This window comes from Capsella rubella, unplaced genomic scaffold (assembly GCF_000375325.1).
Source record: "Capsella rubella cultivar Monte Gargano unplaced genomic scaffold, Caprub1_0 scaffold_7, whole genome shotgun sequence".
Classification (NCBI taxonomy): Eukaryota; Viridiplantae; Streptophyta; class Magnoliopsida; order Brassicales; family Brassicaceae; genus Capsella; species Capsella rubella.
The window spans coordinates 15,247,028-15,263,206 of NW_006238917.1; the positions used below are offsets into that span (position 1 = coordinate 15,247,028).

Sequence of the window (16,179 nt, forward strand, 5' to 3'; positions counted from 1 at the left end):
TAGATAGCTATTTTGGATTGTTTGTTAAAGTGTGATTAATCTTTGCAAAAATAATTTATTTCAGACGACAGAAATATATTATAATAGGAAATCCAAGATTAATTATGATACATTCCTTATATGGTCTATTTTCCAAAAACTATATTCTCCCATTTAATTTTTAGGTAAACCAATTTTGCAAAATCTTCAATGGAAGTACATCAGATCGTTAGGAAAACTAAAGCCAAAATCTACTTAAACTCTAGCAACCATTCAAGACCTAAGTAAATCAGATTAGGTTTCATAGAGATTACTCTCAGTAGATATCTTTGAAAAAGTCTTGGCGATCCAAATGTGGCATCATTTATGTTGGTAGTATATGAATATATGCTAATAAATATTGTCTTAATGTGGTTTTTTGTCAAAAATTGTCTTTACTGTATATGTTTATATATATAAAAATGTGATGTTTTGAGAACAAAGTTTATAGTAAATTAAATTTCTTTTAAAATTATGTTTGAAACTGGGAATTAAAAAAATATATTATATAAGTGGCAGTTTTAGTAATTATTTTATAACTCGCCTTATTTTATAAAAAATAAAGAAATAAAAATTAAGTACTTGACTAGACGGGTGAGATTTTCATACAGATGGATGCAGTAAAAAACGTCTGATGCTAAAAATGAATTGGCTAACAGAAAATAAAACTTAAGTTAAATTTAAAACCAATTATGCTCTTATTTGAAAATAATTACCAGCTAAATCTTATGACTTATCTATAGAGTTTTTAAAAAATCAGTTTTTTTAAATTTGATAATTGTTTATGGTTGGGAATAATTGTTGCAACAAAACGAAAAGAATTATCGTAATTTTTGAGAAAAATAGTGTAATGTTTTCTTAAAACAAAAATGAAAAAAAATCCATGGATATTTAATTTAAATAAAAGAAATGTAAAATTTCTTTATAATTTTAAAATATTATATAATAAACTCAAAGCAAAAATGACAATAACCATGAAAACCATGACCTTTTTAATAAATTTTCTTCACCTTGCATCATTCTTGAAAAGAAAATAAATAATTACATTATTCTTCAAAATAAAATAAATAAATAAATATTGTTTAGTAGAAAGAAAAATCAATCGAACGGCTGAGATATCCACGCAGAGGCGGTCAAAAGCGAGAGATCCTTCCAACCAAGACGGAGGGTTCCATTCTCTTCAACCAAAGTATATCCATTCCACGGCAACATACCCAACAACAAACCCGCTTGCGTGGCCGGGTTACCCCGAAGTGAAACGGGTCTAAACCCGACCCGATTCAACTCCTCTTTCCACTTCACCCTCCTCCTTCTTCCTCCTCCGTGCGCCACAATGTTTCTAATCTCCGTCGCCAACACGAGCTGCTCCACCGTGAACCTCTCTCCACTCTCTTCACCCAATTTATCTCCGAGCGCGTCGAACAACGCGCTGTAATAATGCAACGCCTCCACGAATCTCCCTAAAAAGCTTCCTCCATCGTCGTAGCTCAATTCTTGCTCCACCACCGTGATCAGATTCGGTTTCAGCCTCCGTAGAATCTCCAACGTCTCGAGATCGTTTCCGGTGACGTCGTATAACCGGTGCTGCATCCAATGAACCACCACAGCTTCGCCTTGTCTCGTCCCGAGTTGACTCGGATCGATTAGGTTTCCGATTTTGCCTTCAATTGGATGAAACTCGAAAGGGAGGTTTAACGATGACGCGAAATCGGCGAGTCTCCGGCCGGTGGAAGCGAGAAGATCGGAGGAGGAGCCGAATCCGGTGATTCGAATTGATCGTAATTTTCGAGGACGAGAAGCGAGGATGTGAAACAGAGCCGGCCAATGAAGACCTTGCATCACGTCGAGATCGATGATATGAACTGAATCTTCACCGTCAAGCGCCTGAAAAATCGCTTGATTCGCCGTGAAATGTGAGAATTTGATCAGAGGACTAACGGAGTTAAAAGTCTGCAAGGCGGAGAAGATCTTCCGAGACTGAGAAACAGAGAGCGGTTTCTCGGAGAGTGAAACACACGCGCCGGAGAGGTAAGAGCTGATCACGCGCGTTTGCAAAGCTTGCGCGAAATAAGCAACGACTCGTTCCGGGGAGGAGCCGAACGGAGAACATATCTCTGAGATTTCGGATAAGAGCGTAGAAGCTTCGGGGAGATGATCCGTAGAGACGTACTCAGCGCATTGTAAGAGTAAGCTAAGGAGTTTGATTGCGGCGGCGCCGCCGCTACGGAGTGCTTCGTCGGAGAATTCTTCGATACGGCGTTTAGCGGCGGAAGGATCGTCGGAAGGTTGGAAATCTCTGTCGAAACGTTTTGAAGTCATGGAGTGTTGAGAAGTGATGAATCATTGAAGAGAGAAGAAGAAGAAGAAGGAAGAAAGAAAAAAGTGGAGAGATTCGAAAAGAGAAAAGGTTTGAGAGAGTAATGACAGGAAAATTTCGAAGGGAGAAGACAAGAAAGTGTTTTGGAGTTATCAGTTTCTTTTGGTAAACATTTCCACTGTTTATAATCGAGTGCTCTTTTGTGATCGTAAACTGCTACAGCTCCATTATTCTCTTTTTGTCTTTTCTCTGTTTACTTAAACCAATCCAAAACCAAACCGAAAACCGAATTAGACCGCCAAATATGGATTTCACAATTTGATGGGATCGATCAAGTCTTATAACAAGGCCCAAAGGCCCATTTATTCCGATTGAACGAAGATATTTACGGTATTGGGCTATTGCGTATGTTTTATTTGCAGCAATTCTCTTGGGCTGTGATGGAGATGGGTAACATAGCTAAGAAGTTGTCTGAAAAGTGCAACATTTCAAGTCCCCCATGAAGGTTCTTTTAAGTGAGAACAAGCAAGTCCTTTTATGTACAAGCTTGAACAGACGTTTCTTGATGAAGTCGATACGTATAGAGAGAAACACGTGCTACTTCTTACCACTGCTAAAAATTATTTGACATTGTCTCTCCATCTTCATTAATATACTATACAACGTCAAGTTGCCTAATCGCAAAGTGAGTTATCTAATGGAGATGCACAGGGTCTCAAGAGTGAGCTATAATCTTCCTGTGAGTCTTACCTTTTAGTAGTAAAAAAATTTAGTGAACCGTCAAGAAAACAAAAGTTGAGAAGGAAACTGGTCTAGGGGATCGTAATCAGCTCCCATGATGTATGATCTCGGACCTAGCTAGCTTATCTATTCTGAAACCATGCAGCGACCTGTCGTGGATACATAGTTAAATATAGCTAGTGATCTAACTCCTGAAGAACTTGAGCATCAGGCTTAATTTGAGTAGACTAGAGACACCACCCCTTGGTTCACTTTTCCCACAGTTTTCCCTTAATTCAACAAAGCTTCTCAAAATCCCCTATTATTGTTCTTTAATTTATACATTAATTGCATCTATATATTTGTTTTCCACTATACGATTTTAGATTTCTGAATATGAAAGTTAAAAATTTTGAAAATGGATAAGTATACAGCTTTACGGTTTAAGTGAATATGATCTAAGACCATCATTATCAAGGAGATTTAAGAGGTATCTTAACATAATTAGAATTTAAATTTAAATCAAAAAGGTTAATTTTCAGCAACATACGTATCTTGTTTAAGAGCTAGAGATGGGTATGTTACGTACACGTGGCAGAATATGGATGGCTATATTTGTTATTACTCAGTTTTTTTTTCTCTCTCTCACTTTTTTTTTTCATCAATCTCTCTCCCCCGGCCAAACAATATGACAATAATATCTCTTTTTTTTTTTGGTTTTTTAAGATTTTTGTAACAGACTTATTGTTGCTTCTTTATATGTATCTTAGGTATGTTTTAAATTTTAAATTTTGCAATAATTATAAAAAAATCAAATTATAAATTTTAATTTAATTTAAATTTTAAATAATTTATTTTCCTAAGATCCCCAAACTAAGATCCTACCAATAAACGCATCTCAAAACTAAAAACAAAATTAAAACTCTTAAACTCTACTTTTTCAAATTTAATACTAAATTAATGCTAACATACCCTAATTAACATACTCCCTATAATGTTGCTTTAAAGAAGCGTAATATTACTTATATCATTAGTAGTAGAAACCTATAACTAATGCTGTAGCTAGCTTTCTATGACTTTCCCAAATTAAGATTGCTCTTCGTTGGATCTTTTCAAAGTGGTGCTTCTTAGAACTGCTACTTCAATTCCCATTTAGGAGGCAAACTTTACATTATGACCGAAAGAGATGTACGAGTTACGACACACATCTCATCCAATATTACCGAAGTATAGAAGCATGCATATTTACCAAAACCGCGTTTGGAGTGTGGTTAAAGATAAAACATGGCTCTTTGTTATTAGCTAACAAGGCTCTTTGTTATTAGCTAGCTATTATGGTACGTTGAACTATATAGAAAATTTGTGTATTTGTCAACCACTAACTTAAAATTATATATAAGTATTAAAAGTATCTTTAGTGTAATGTGTATGAGAGAAAGAGAGAGAGATGGGAGGCATGTGAATATCACATGAAGTGAATGAGGACGGTGAATGACATGTTCATCAAAATCCAAACCTAATCAATCATGTTCTAATAATTCACCTCTCTTAGCTTGTTTCTACTTTTTTTTTTTTTTTTTATCTTTTTCATTCATCTACCTACATATTTGGGTCCTTTCTCAACTGATCTTTTGACTTTCTAAACTTTGACTTAATTTTTCTTCATAATGATACAAACTATCATATCATATAGTAATACACTTTTTAAGGTTTTAGTTAGTAATCATTCAAATTCTAATTAATTCAAAAATCTCTTTTTAATCCGAGATTGTTTTGTTTTACGTACATTTCTCATTGCAAGAGCTAGGATCTTGTCATTTATCAAGAACTAGAATATTGTATATATATACATGTGAAAGCATTATTAGCTTCGAAGATGAACTAATTAAAAAAGAAAGAAGTGGAAATAAGTCAAGAATAATTTTATCATGATGACTTTAATAGTATGTTTTGTTCTTTTCGACTTTTATATCTTTTCCCGAATTTGCCTTTTTATTTAGCTTTTTATTTTATTTTATTTTACCCCCTCTTGGCTACATTTCCACAATCTTTTCTCTAATAATAATATCTTCTTCCTTCTTCCTTTCATCATTGCTGTCTTGTCTCCTCTCCTCTCTCTCTCACTTTCATTTCTTTATAAATTTTAAGTTCATCTCTCACTCTCTGTTAAAAGCTAGCTAGGGTTTTCTTATGGATGGAGTCCATGTTCATCGGTGAAGCTTTTCTCTTTTGAGGGGAATGTTGTCTGGCACGAGGCCTTTAACTCAGATCTACGTTTTTGATTATATATTTTTATATATATGTACTCTCTTCTTTATTCATTAGTCTTCTATACATATATATGTATATATGTATGAATGATCGATCTAATGGTTAATGACGTCGGACCAGGCTTCATTCCCCTCAATTACATCGCTTTGATCCTTCCTTCTTCGAGTACTTACGTAATGATCTGATCTAGGTTAGTTTCATTCATATATCTTTTCTATTTATTTCTGCTTCGATCATCTTTGTATCTCTGAATTTTGATCAACTTCAATTTCTATATATGGATCATTCATATATATATGAAAAAGTGTGAGTTGTTTACTTTGTTTGGTTTTTTTGCTAGGACGTTTTGGGGTTTATACTAATTAATCTCAAGTGATGAATTAGTAAATATGAGATAATTACATGTGTGTTGAGGTTGCTTGTTGATTTCTTGCTATAATAAAGAATCTTACTCGTGTGTATTCTACTCAAATTATAGACAAACTAGTGCTAAACCATACTTCAAGATCGAGCTTCAGATTTGAATATTTAGTTTGTGAAAAATGTTAATAAGTAGTTTTTAGTATTTTGTAGTTGTTTCTTGTTTCATTCATCTAATGTTTTCCCTATATATTTATTATATATTTCTTGTTATAAAAACCTGGATTGATATATATATGTATGTGAAAATAGTTAGAAAGAAGAAGAAGGACAAGTGGGAGGGATAAGAGAAGAAGTAGTAGATGCTTTGCTTTAGAGGTGATATATGCTTACAAAAAATGACTTTTTAATACAATGAGTGAATTCTCTTATTATTGTTGCATTTATTATTTTTACTTTTTATATCCTTTGGAAACGTATGATTCACAAAGGTGAAACTAGAGAATCAAATCCTATTTCACTCACTCTTATAAAGTCTCGAATGTATATGATTGTTCTAAAAATACTTTGGAAAAATCGTTTTGATATCTTTCCAACTTTTATAGATATAGTTGAAGATGCTTCAAAGTTCAATTTATACTATTTTGATCTTATATTTAAAACACAATTTCAATTCACCATTCAATAGTTTTCATTTTACATTTGTTCAACACCGATCTTTTTTTTTATTATTGCATATTACTTTTTGTTATGAGAATATATGCCTTCACATGTGACTAGTGTCATTCATCCATGCAAGTGAATACTATGGGATAGTGTGGAATCATATACTATTTTAAAAGCAATATTGATGTTATATGCTCAAGGTCCTTAAAATTTATAACTCCTTTCCAAAGGAATATTTTTACATATCATCTCTCTATATTTTGTATACTTAATGCAATTGTTGCAGATGTTAATTATAAATAGAAGACTTTCAGTAATTTTTATAGTCTTCAGATTTGGTAACTTATTTAGAAGTGCTATATATGTGTGTGTAGTTCTTCAGATATCTCTGTCCCAATCTATTTGATATCTTCGAAACCGTTGAAGGGACAGTAACGCTTATAAATGTGGTGAGAAACAATAATTCAATGTGGTCCGACTGAAGACAAAAACAAAGTAGAACAAAAAAAGTTTGGTTAAAAACTACAACCACTTTAATTTGTCACTAAAAATTAATACTAAAAATACTATACATATGTTGTTGTATGCGCAATACTAAAACAGGCTAGTATTGGTTAAATATACATAAAACAGGCTAGTATTGTTTTAGTATTGGTTAAATATACTAAAACAGGCTAGTATACATATGTGGTTAAATACTAAAAATACTATACATATGTTGTTGTATGCGCAAGGCTAGTTGGATCTAAAACAGGCAATTATAATCTTAAGGCAACATGCTTTAGAACCCAAGAAAGGAAAGAACAATGTCCTTGTAACCATGATCCAACCATACTCTGAACAGTCCCTTTATATGAATTGAAATTACAAGGATTTTTTCTATTTCACGCAATAGACATGATTAAGAACATTGTTGAATGAAAATTCGACTATCCGATTCGTCCTATAAAAAACCACCCCCAACGATCATAACTACTGGTAACTATTTATGATCATTGATTAGCTCACATGGAATATATGCCTAACACCGACATGAGACTAAGTTATATAAAAAGTATTTACAAAACTTGTGCATGCTATAGTACATTATGTATAGTACCCTCTAACACTAAATCAAAAAAGAATTTATTTTGGCTCGAAATATCGAAATAGTAAGAGGACGTTACAGGGGTTAATGACTATGATCAATCATTGTAGTAAGACGACTTTATACAACTAGATAAAATTTCTTAACAACACCCTTTTTTTTATATATAACTTATGAGTGATCCCAAAGACTAATCTCCTGAGACCGAGGGAAACCATGTTAAATATCGAACCCCCGTGGCCAATGCTACTCGAACCCAGGTGGCCCTTCTTCTTTTGTTAAACAACGAGTTGGAACCAAATTGCTGGATCTTGGGTTGGGTTTTATGACCTACTCTAGCTACTACGCAGTGATATCTCGACTGAGCCATATAGCTTTGTACGTTCAGCAATACTAGTAAATCTAGGTCAATAATGTTGTATATGTGATACGGAAGCTCAAGCCATCAGAGGCTTCACACAGAGATTTTTGATACTTACTGTCATAAACCTTTACCCCTAACAATAATTTTTATCAAATTTTAGCAAGTTTGATTTGTAATGATCATAGTGTATTCTGACAGCACACATCATTTTGATTTTAAATGGAGAAGGTCCATCTTTTTCGTGAAAGCATTCAATAGGCGACTATAGACAGATCAAGACGAGTTGGAGAGTAAACTAAAGCCCACGTCTTATATACATTTCATTTCACCATCATACAATATGGTTATCTATGGTCGGTCCATTTCATTCAATTCCCCCTCTCTTTTCTTTCTTAAAGCCTCATTACCTTTGTAATAATAATTCATATTTTCTGAATCCTGCATTTTTATTATTTTATTTTTGTTGGATTCCATAGATATGAGATGATCATCACAATTGTATATAAAGAGTACATCTAGTTATTACTTATTCTTAAAAGTTAAGACTATATAATAACTAGGATCGAATTAATAACTATATATATCTAACCACTTGGTTAAATAGCTTACAAATGTTTACAATACTGTGAGTCGCTCTTTGACATGTTGCACTCAAATATCATTAACTAAGAAAACAAAACAACTTCGAATATTCATGTTTCTTGTTTCTCTTAATTAGTTAGTCACCAAATTTGTTGACAAAATAGACTACTTGATTACACACAACCACTTACTATTCATCTTTCTTTTCGTTTAATGGATTTATATATATATATATTAAAGTGGATTTAAAAGAGGCTACACTATTTGTTTTTTTTTTTAAAGAAAAAGTAGTCTGTATTTTTTCTATTAACAAAATAAAAAAATATTTTATCGCAAATATAACAATTTATTTTTTTTGAAAATATTATTAAATAAAATATATATACTAAGAGAAAAATGTTTTTATAAATTTATTAAGTTTTTAAGAAACTCTTGAAAAATTACATGTAAATGCAAAAAAAAAAACAGGAGTTTAATAACAAAACATACTTGAATGATGAATCTGACTGCAACATTTATATACCAACCCAAATGAACCTTTAATCACCGATTTATTTTCTCTCTAACACCGACAAAACATTAAAGTATTCATAAAACTTTTTGTATAACAGGAAGTGAGGCTCTACAAGATGCAACACATATGTATATACTCTAATTTTCTTTTATAAAAAGAAAAATAAAATTAGAGTCTCGACATTTTTTTTTCTTTGTAAAAATAATACAAAATCTCAATTGAACAGAAAACGATATATATCTAACTTTTGTAAATAAGAAAAAAAAAAATATATATATACTTAATAGAGAGAGAGAGAGAAAAAAGAGTTTCATCATGTAATTATCATATTCACTTGAGTTGATGAGTGTTGGATCTTTGCCAAATGAGCTCAAGCTCTCGGGCAAAGTCTTTTTGTCGGCCAACAACAATGGTGATGTGGTCTTTGTCAGGGATGACGTGGACAGTGGCACGTGGCACTTTGCTCTTGACACTGTAGCTGCACTCCACGGGAATGAGCTCGTCCTTGCCACCGTGGAATATGGCGATGTCACAGTCAACGTGGTCGCGGACATGGTCGAGATACGAGTCGAGCTTGGCTCCTGACCCGAAGATGATGTTGTGTAATGTGTGAAATGATCCATTATGTGTGTGACATAAGAATCCTTCTATCAAATACGTTCGAATCCTGCATATATACATTATTAACAATGTTTAGTTTCGCTTATTCAATCTTTCTTTTTTTTTGTTTTTGTCTTAGATATTAAAATTAGTAGCTAAAATTGAATTAAATGGGGACAAATAATGGAGGAGACACGATGGTCGATATAAGTCGCTTTCTATATGTTTCAAGACAAAAAAATAATTTCTATTACATAAAGCATTGCATTCTCCACTATTCAATTCCCAATATAGTATCACACTATTTATGTTAAAACTACTAAAGTAGACCAATCAAAGATTTATATATTAAAAAGAAGTTGTGTAGCTATAAGTTTCATCACATATAACAATTTGGACGCGTCTGTTTCAAGGTATTGAAGAAGATGAGTGGTTGGTTCATTAAAAACGTATAACGGTATAAGACTTTTAGACATTTCATTGTTACCCGAACCGCATGCACGGCGATCTCCGAGTTGATTTTGCTTATTCTAGTTTTCAAAATATTGTCGACATATTACCAAGTTCGATTAAGACCAAGTTCGTTTCTCTTTTGTTTAAGTTTCCATGTCTATATGACAAACATTTGTATGATATGTATATGAACCTTTGCACACAAAAAAAAAGATAAAAAGAAGATATATATGTACCTGTTTAGGGTGAGAAGGCGGGTGACAAATTCAATCAAGTGATGGTTTTTAATAAGGACAAGGCCAATGGTGCGGCCAAGGTGCTCGTACCAGCTAAGCACTGATGCACCAAACTGCATAGGTGGCCAAACTTCCTTCCGAGCCACTTCTCTCATCACGTATTGGGCTGGTTGGACTCCCTTGGGCACCTTGTAATATGGCTGCCATATTATAATTTCGTATTAGTTACCTCGTATGTCCAAAAATATTCATAGGTAAAACAAAAACATACTTGGAAAACAGAAATGTCCATACAAAACAAAGTTATACCAAACTTATACATTATTTTGTTTGGCTGCTATATCAATTTTTAAATTAAAACCAAAACCACCTAACTGATAAACTAGTATATGCAAAATAAATATTAATTTTTTTTCATAAGTTTGAGATGTTTTTCAAAAATCTTTTCCCGAAAATGAATAAAAATTCCAATAATTTTCAATTAGTAATAAGTTGGAAGTCCATTATTCCTCAAATATTGGATTCATAGAGGATATGCATAACGGACTTACGGGAGCCAAAAGGGTAAGGGATTTGATAGCTCCTGGATGTTTAACGGCGAGTGCAAGAGCCAAAATGCAGCCTAAGGAGTGAGCCACGATGTGGAACGTTTTGAGTTTGAACTGAGAGATCACCGATTTCTCAATCATCTCTAAATGTTCTCTTAATGTATATAACGAGTCATTCGGCTTAGGACTTCTTCCATAGCCCAAAAGATCGACCGCGATGAACCTATAGTTCGATTTGGCTGAATCAGAAAAATTTGGGAAAAGAGTCTCCGTCCAAAACGCTGATGATGATACGAAACCATGTATAAACACAACGTTCTCTCGGGCCTTCTTGTTATCTGCACATATATACAATTTTATAAGTTACCTTAAATATATTTCACATAATAAAATAAAATAACAAGTTTTGTGTAACGAGTGGCGACAAGAAAAATAGAGTAATGAGTGTATTAAATTTAAATACGTTTAGTAACAAGTACAATTTTTAACCATGTTTTAATTTACATTTATTGTAGTATATAAAATAAATGTTGGAATAAGAGGATAAAATTAAATTACCTTTAGGTTGTTGAACTTTGACAAACAGAGAATCTCTGTTGGAAGAAGTAAGCCAAGAAGTGCAAAAACTGCAATGGCAATCCGACCATCTTGGAGCTGTCGAGGATTTCTCAACAACAGTAGAATTCAAAGTCATTAGTCTCTTTTTACTTTTACTAATCTTCTTCTTAGACACATCGTGATCACAAGATTCGACCACATTGCCTCTCATGATCAAACCCTTGTAATTAAAACATTTCACGGACCTCACGAGCTTAGAGAGCCTCGTTAGAAGTGAAGGACCACGTGAGTAAAGCGTGTCCGAGATCTCATCGAAATGGATCTTAGTTCTTGTCAGAGACACAACCTTTGAGTACTCTCCTCGTTCCGACACTATCATCTTCTTGGTCTTGGCTTTAGCCTTTGGTGGAGAAGAGCAGTAGCAAGGTTTCCTCTCCGATTCCAAGAAGTAGTCTAAAGTCTTGTAAGTAAAACAAAGGAAGAAATCGGCAATGTCGAGGAGGGAGAAGACGAAGAAGCCCACGGTGCGGTTGAGCCACCGTGCAAAGCCCATGATGAGGTTTGTGGTGGTGAAAATGTAGAAGAAGTTAAGGGGTTTGATTTGAACCTTGGAAATGTGTTAGTGAGAGTGTTATATAAATTGATGATAGAGAGAGAGAGGGTAATATATAGCAGATTGACAGATATATGAATTTATTGTTTCATTTAAAATAATTTGCTGTCCAAAGTGATGAAATTGGGTGGAGGTTGAACCTTTCTTTTCTTTTTTTTTTGCAAACCCTAAATTAAATATTTAATTTTCATTATATTTTTGTCATAATATGTTTTATAATTTGGAATGTACTATATTAATTTATGGTTTGAGAGACTTTTGTGGTAAAACTACCAACAAGAAACTAGTATGCCTCATCACTATGGTTCATAGTTGTGTTCCCATAAACAACAAGTGTTTTGAAAGAAAAGAAACAAAACTCTTAAACTTTGGTTTAATGGATCATGTAGAATTTTTTGGTTTCATCATTCTTGCGTTTACTTAATTTGGAGATTGTTGTAGACTTGTAGAATGGCTAGATGTGAAGTAAACGCAAAAGTATGATCGTAGTCAATGTCAGTGAAGTACACTGGTGAGGTGTCTTCCTATGGACCTCCAACACTTAAATAAGAATATAATTCTAGAGCTTGAGTATTGGGATAAATAGACAACATTTGTTTATGGGTATCGAAGGTTGAATCTAAGAGAATAAAGACAATAACTACTTTCATATATCCCTTGAAATTAGAATATAGTTTTAGCTAGAGATTGAGATATAATTACAATGTTAGTTTATGGGTTCGAAGGTTAAATCTAAAGAATAAGGATTAAGGACAATGACTAGCTAGCTAATGTCGTACCATCTTCGGATAGATGCCTTATATCCCATCACATTTCTATGTTTTCGCGATTAAAGAAATGATGTCGAGCATTAGTTGTTTTCGCATATTGTCTTAACAGCTTTTAGATGAAATTGACATAGAATGACGATATGATCAAGAGTTTTGATATCTAGATGTGACGATTTTGATTAGTCATTACATAAAAAAAAATTATTTCGAATTATCTTTTAACATTATATATTTTTTATATTTTTGAAATTAAATGAAATATTATATACTAAATGTAGTAATTTTAATTAGTTAGATGACAAAAAAGAAATTTAATTAATTAATAGTAGTAACTAGTAAGTAATATCTTTAAAATTATGTTTGTATATAACTGATTTTAAAAAGGAGCATTCGAATAATACCTCCCTGAATTGTTTTTCTTTATTCTTTAGACTGTGTGTGTGTGTTTTTTTTTTTTTTTTTTTTTTTTACAAAGACAACATTATTATCGGCATTTTGAAGGTGTTTCTTTTTATTTGTAAAGTTTTTTTTTTTAATAAAGTTTTTATGTTTGATTTTTGTTTGAATCGCAACATAGTCCGGTATTGTATATAGTTGAAACTAACCCACATACACAAATAATATATATAGTGAACAATATTATAGATATATATATATAATTCTTTTTTTTGGATATATATAAATTCTGTATAAATTGTTTGTGAAGAAGAAAATATGAAGCGTACGTGTTCGGTGAGGCACATGAACCATTAATTTGCCATCACTCTCTTTGACTATTAGTATTAAGTATTAACCAGTTCATCTAATAGACAGCCTAGCTTAAATTGTTGTCCTATCATAAGAATATAAAATCATAGTATTGGTTACCAAATTTATAAGAAAAATCGAATGTTAATTATAGCTTTAGATTATTTTTGCAATCTTCAATCATCATCTAAATTTCAAAACAATAACAGTGTACGTAGAAGTTAGAAGCATGTGCTATAGTATATTTTGAACAAGTCATGCTGTTAACATTATACGTAAGCAAAAGGAATGGTTCAAAAGTGTTAACGTACTCACACACACTATACTTTAACCAAACAAGTCTCTCTCGGATCCTACCACTCATTGGCAAAGATCTAGAGAAAGTTAAAGAACAAAAAATGAATTTCACTCGTAGATGTTCTCTCAAGCCTTTCCATTTCACTTTCCTTCTTCTCTGGCTATCACATTTTCAGGCTACTCGTTCTTTCACAAACTTCATATTCGGAGACTCATTGGTAGATGTCGGAAACAACAACTACATCTTCACATTGTCTAAAGCGGATTCTTCGCCTTACGGCATCGATTTTGGACCTTCCAATGGCCAACCTACGGGAAGATTCACTAATGGTCGGACCATTTCTGATATTGTTGGTATGTATACGTATGTTTATCTTTCCCTGCCTTAGACTATTCATTCATAAATACTGAAAACGAGTAACTAGTACGTAATTAGAAATAAATGTGTTGCTTAAACGGTTAGTTGCACACAATTTATATGTATTCAATACGATCTAAGTATCTAACAAGAACAATGACCTTTTGTACACACACTTAAAGTCAACTATATTGATAAGTTGACTCTTCTTGAAGCATGGTAATGTCGTAATTGGATTGGACCAAACAAATTTAGTTACGCGTTATAAACAAAAAAAGTTGTAATGGGAGAGAAGTCAAAGGCTTAAATCTCATAAATGCGAGTTTGGTAAGGAGTTCTATTAAACTCTTTCTCAATTGGTCCTCTCAATCACTTAATTAATATGTCAAAGTTTAAGATGATGCCACTCTGTGTTGATAATGCCACAAAATTAATAGTATGTAGTAATCATTTGATCATAAGATAGACTAATATATAGTTTTATTGGAATATATTAAAACATATTAGGTGAAGCCTTAGGAGCAAAATCAGCACCACCTCCATATCTTGAACCAAACACTGAGACTAACTCAATCCTCAATGGAATCAACTTTGCTTCTGGTGCGGCTGGAATCTTGGACGATACTGGACTTTTGTTCGTAAGTCTTACCATCTTTAACCTTTTTTTAAGAAAATTTGAATAACATTTTCACATATAACACTCTTTTATATATCTTTAAAAGTGAAAAATTAATAAAATGTGTTTCTATAATATCGATATTTTCATAAACTCAGTATAAATTTCTTAAACCATTTTTTCATTTGTCATGAAAGAAATCATCTTTACAATTCGAGTTTTATCTTTTTTGAAATAATTTGAAGATAACTCTATTTTTATCGTTCGATACATTACTAAATTTTACGAATACTACTCACGAATTTTTCTTTTCTTGACAGATTGGTAGAGTTCCATTGAGTGAACAAGTAAGTTATTTTGAAAAGAGTAGAGACTATATGATAAAAGTGATTGGTGAAAATAGTACAAAAGAGATGTTGAAGAAGGCAATGTTTACAATCACAATTGGATCAAATGATATATTAAATTATATCCAACCATCTATACCTTTCTTCTCCCAAGACAAGCTCCCCACTGATGTCCTACAAGATTCTATGGTGTTCCATTTAACCACACATCTTAAGGTAACAATTTTTTTATTATTAAAAATAGTATATTGTATAGATAAATACATAATGCTACAAATTCGGACACCTTGACTTAGTCTTTGAGTGAAACAATTATTATTATGATCATTTGTTATCATCACTTGGGGTCCAACATTAAATTTTGTGGTGACAACAATATGAAAAAAAAATCATTTGGGACCATTCCTTTAAAGTTTTCATAAAATCTTTTCTCGCAAGGATTAATTTGTTTTTGTTACGGCTTGATGTGTTTACGTTTACAATTAACAAAACGTAAACATAATTACATAAACCACATCCTAAGTCGGTGTTAATTGCGTGTTAACAGCGTTTGCATCAATTAGGAGCTAGGAAGTTCGTGGTGGTTGGAGTTGGGCCACTTGGTTGCATACCGTTTGCTCGTGCCTTAGAATTAATACCAGCCGGAAAATGCTCTGACCAAGTCAACCAAATAGTCCGAGGCTATAACATGAAGCTTAGACACTCTCTTATGACTTTGAACACTGAGTTAAGATCCCAAGATCACAACACTACATTTGTCTACGCCAACTCTTACGACCTATTCTTGGAACTTGTTTTGAACTATCGACAATTTGGTAAGGATTTGGTGTTTTTGTTTGATTCTAGTCACTGATTTTATGGATTAGAACCTCATGAGATGTTTGGAAGGCTTGGAGAACGCAGACAAGCCGTGTTGTGGCGGGTACTTTCCACCATTTACGTGCTTCAAGGGACCGAACCAGAACTCAAGCCAAGCGGCTTGTGAGGACCGCGCCAAGTTTGTCTTTTGGGACGCATATCACCCAACCGAAGCTGCCAATCTCATTATTGCGAGAGCACTTCTTGATGGTGACCAAACTGTGGCTACACCTTTCAACATTCGTTATCTTAACGATCTTTAATTACATCTGTGTGATT

At 33.0% G+C, this 16,179-nt stretch overlaps 3 protein-coding genes across 3 annotated transcripts; 1 reads left to right on the top strand and 2 right to left on the bottom strand.

Moving 5' to 3' along the window:
• Nucleotides 1–1,019: 1,019 nt before the first annotated feature.
• Nucleotides 1,020–2,612, bottom strand: LOC17879239 (scarecrow-like protein 23). The gene has a single exon (XM_006282572.2). The coding sequence runs from the start codon at nt 2,335–2,337 to the stop codon at nt 1,117–1,119; it is 1,221 nt and encodes a 406-aa protein (XP_006282634.1). The 5' UTR covers nt 2,338–2,612; the 3' UTR covers nt 1,020–1,116.
• A 6,441-nt stretch (nt 2,613–9,053) lies between these two features.
• Nucleotides 9,054–11,907, bottom strand: LOC17879751 (probable lysophospholipase BODYGUARD 2). Its single transcript, XM_006283552.2, has 4 exons — nt 11,295–11,907; nt 10,740–11,074; nt 10,189–10,388; nt 9,054–9,566 (listed from the first exon to the last, which is right to left on the bottom strand). The coding sequence occupies exons 1-4, from the start codon at nt 11,845–11,847 to the stop codon at nt 9,230–9,232; spliced, it is 1,425 nt and encodes a 474-aa protein (XP_006283614.2). The 5' UTR covers nt 11,848–11,907; the 3' UTR covers nt 9,054–9,229.
• A 1,915-nt stretch (nt 11,908–13,822) lies between these two features.
• Nucleotides 13,823–16,164, top strand: LOC17878557 (GDSL esterase/lipase At5g41890). The gene is made up of 5 exons (XM_006285301.2): nt 13,823–14,075; nt 14,587–14,717; nt 15,016–15,258; nt 15,590–15,857; nt 15,931–16,164. Exons 1-5 carry the CDS (start codon nt 13,823–13,825, stop codon nt 16,161–16,163), a joined length of 1,128 nt encoding a protein of 375 aa, XP_006285363.1. The 3' UTR covers nt 16,164.
• Nucleotides 16,165–16,179: the final 15 nt, after the last annotated feature.

What these genes read in the sequence shown, in the direction of transcription:
- LOC17879239 (XM_006282572.2), bottom strand. Translation starts at nt 2,337, where the DNA reads ATGACTTCAAAACGTTTCGACAGAGATTTCCAACCTTCCGACGATCCT.
- LOC17879751 (XM_006283552.2), bottom strand. Translation starts at nt 11,847, where the DNA reads ATGGGCTTTGCACGGTGGCTCAACCGCACCGTGGGCTTCTTCGTCTTC. An exon ending in CAAAGTTCAACAACCTAAAG is followed by an intron (nt 11,075 to 11,294) that starts GTAATTTAATTT and finishes ATATATGTGCAG; the next exon opens with ATAACAAGAAGGCCCGAGAG. An exon ending in CGCCTTCTCACCCTAAACAG is followed by an intron (nt 9,567 to 10,188) that starts GTACATATATAT and finishes GTATATATGCAG; the next exon opens with GATTCGAACGTATTTGATAG.
- LOC17878557 (XM_006285301.2), top strand. Translation starts at nt 13,823, where the DNA reads ATGAATTTCACTCGTAGATGTTCTCTCAAGCCTTTCCATTTCACTTTC. An exon ending in ACGATACTGGACTTTTGTTC is followed by an intron (nt 14,718 to 15,015) that starts GTAAGTCTTACC and finishes TTTTCTTGACAG; the next exon opens with ATTGGTAGAGTTCCATTGAG. An exon ending in ATTTAACCACACATCTTAAG is followed by an intron (nt 15,259 to 15,589) that starts GTAACAATTTTT and finishes GCGTGTTAACAG; the next exon opens with CGTTTGCATCAATTAGGAGC.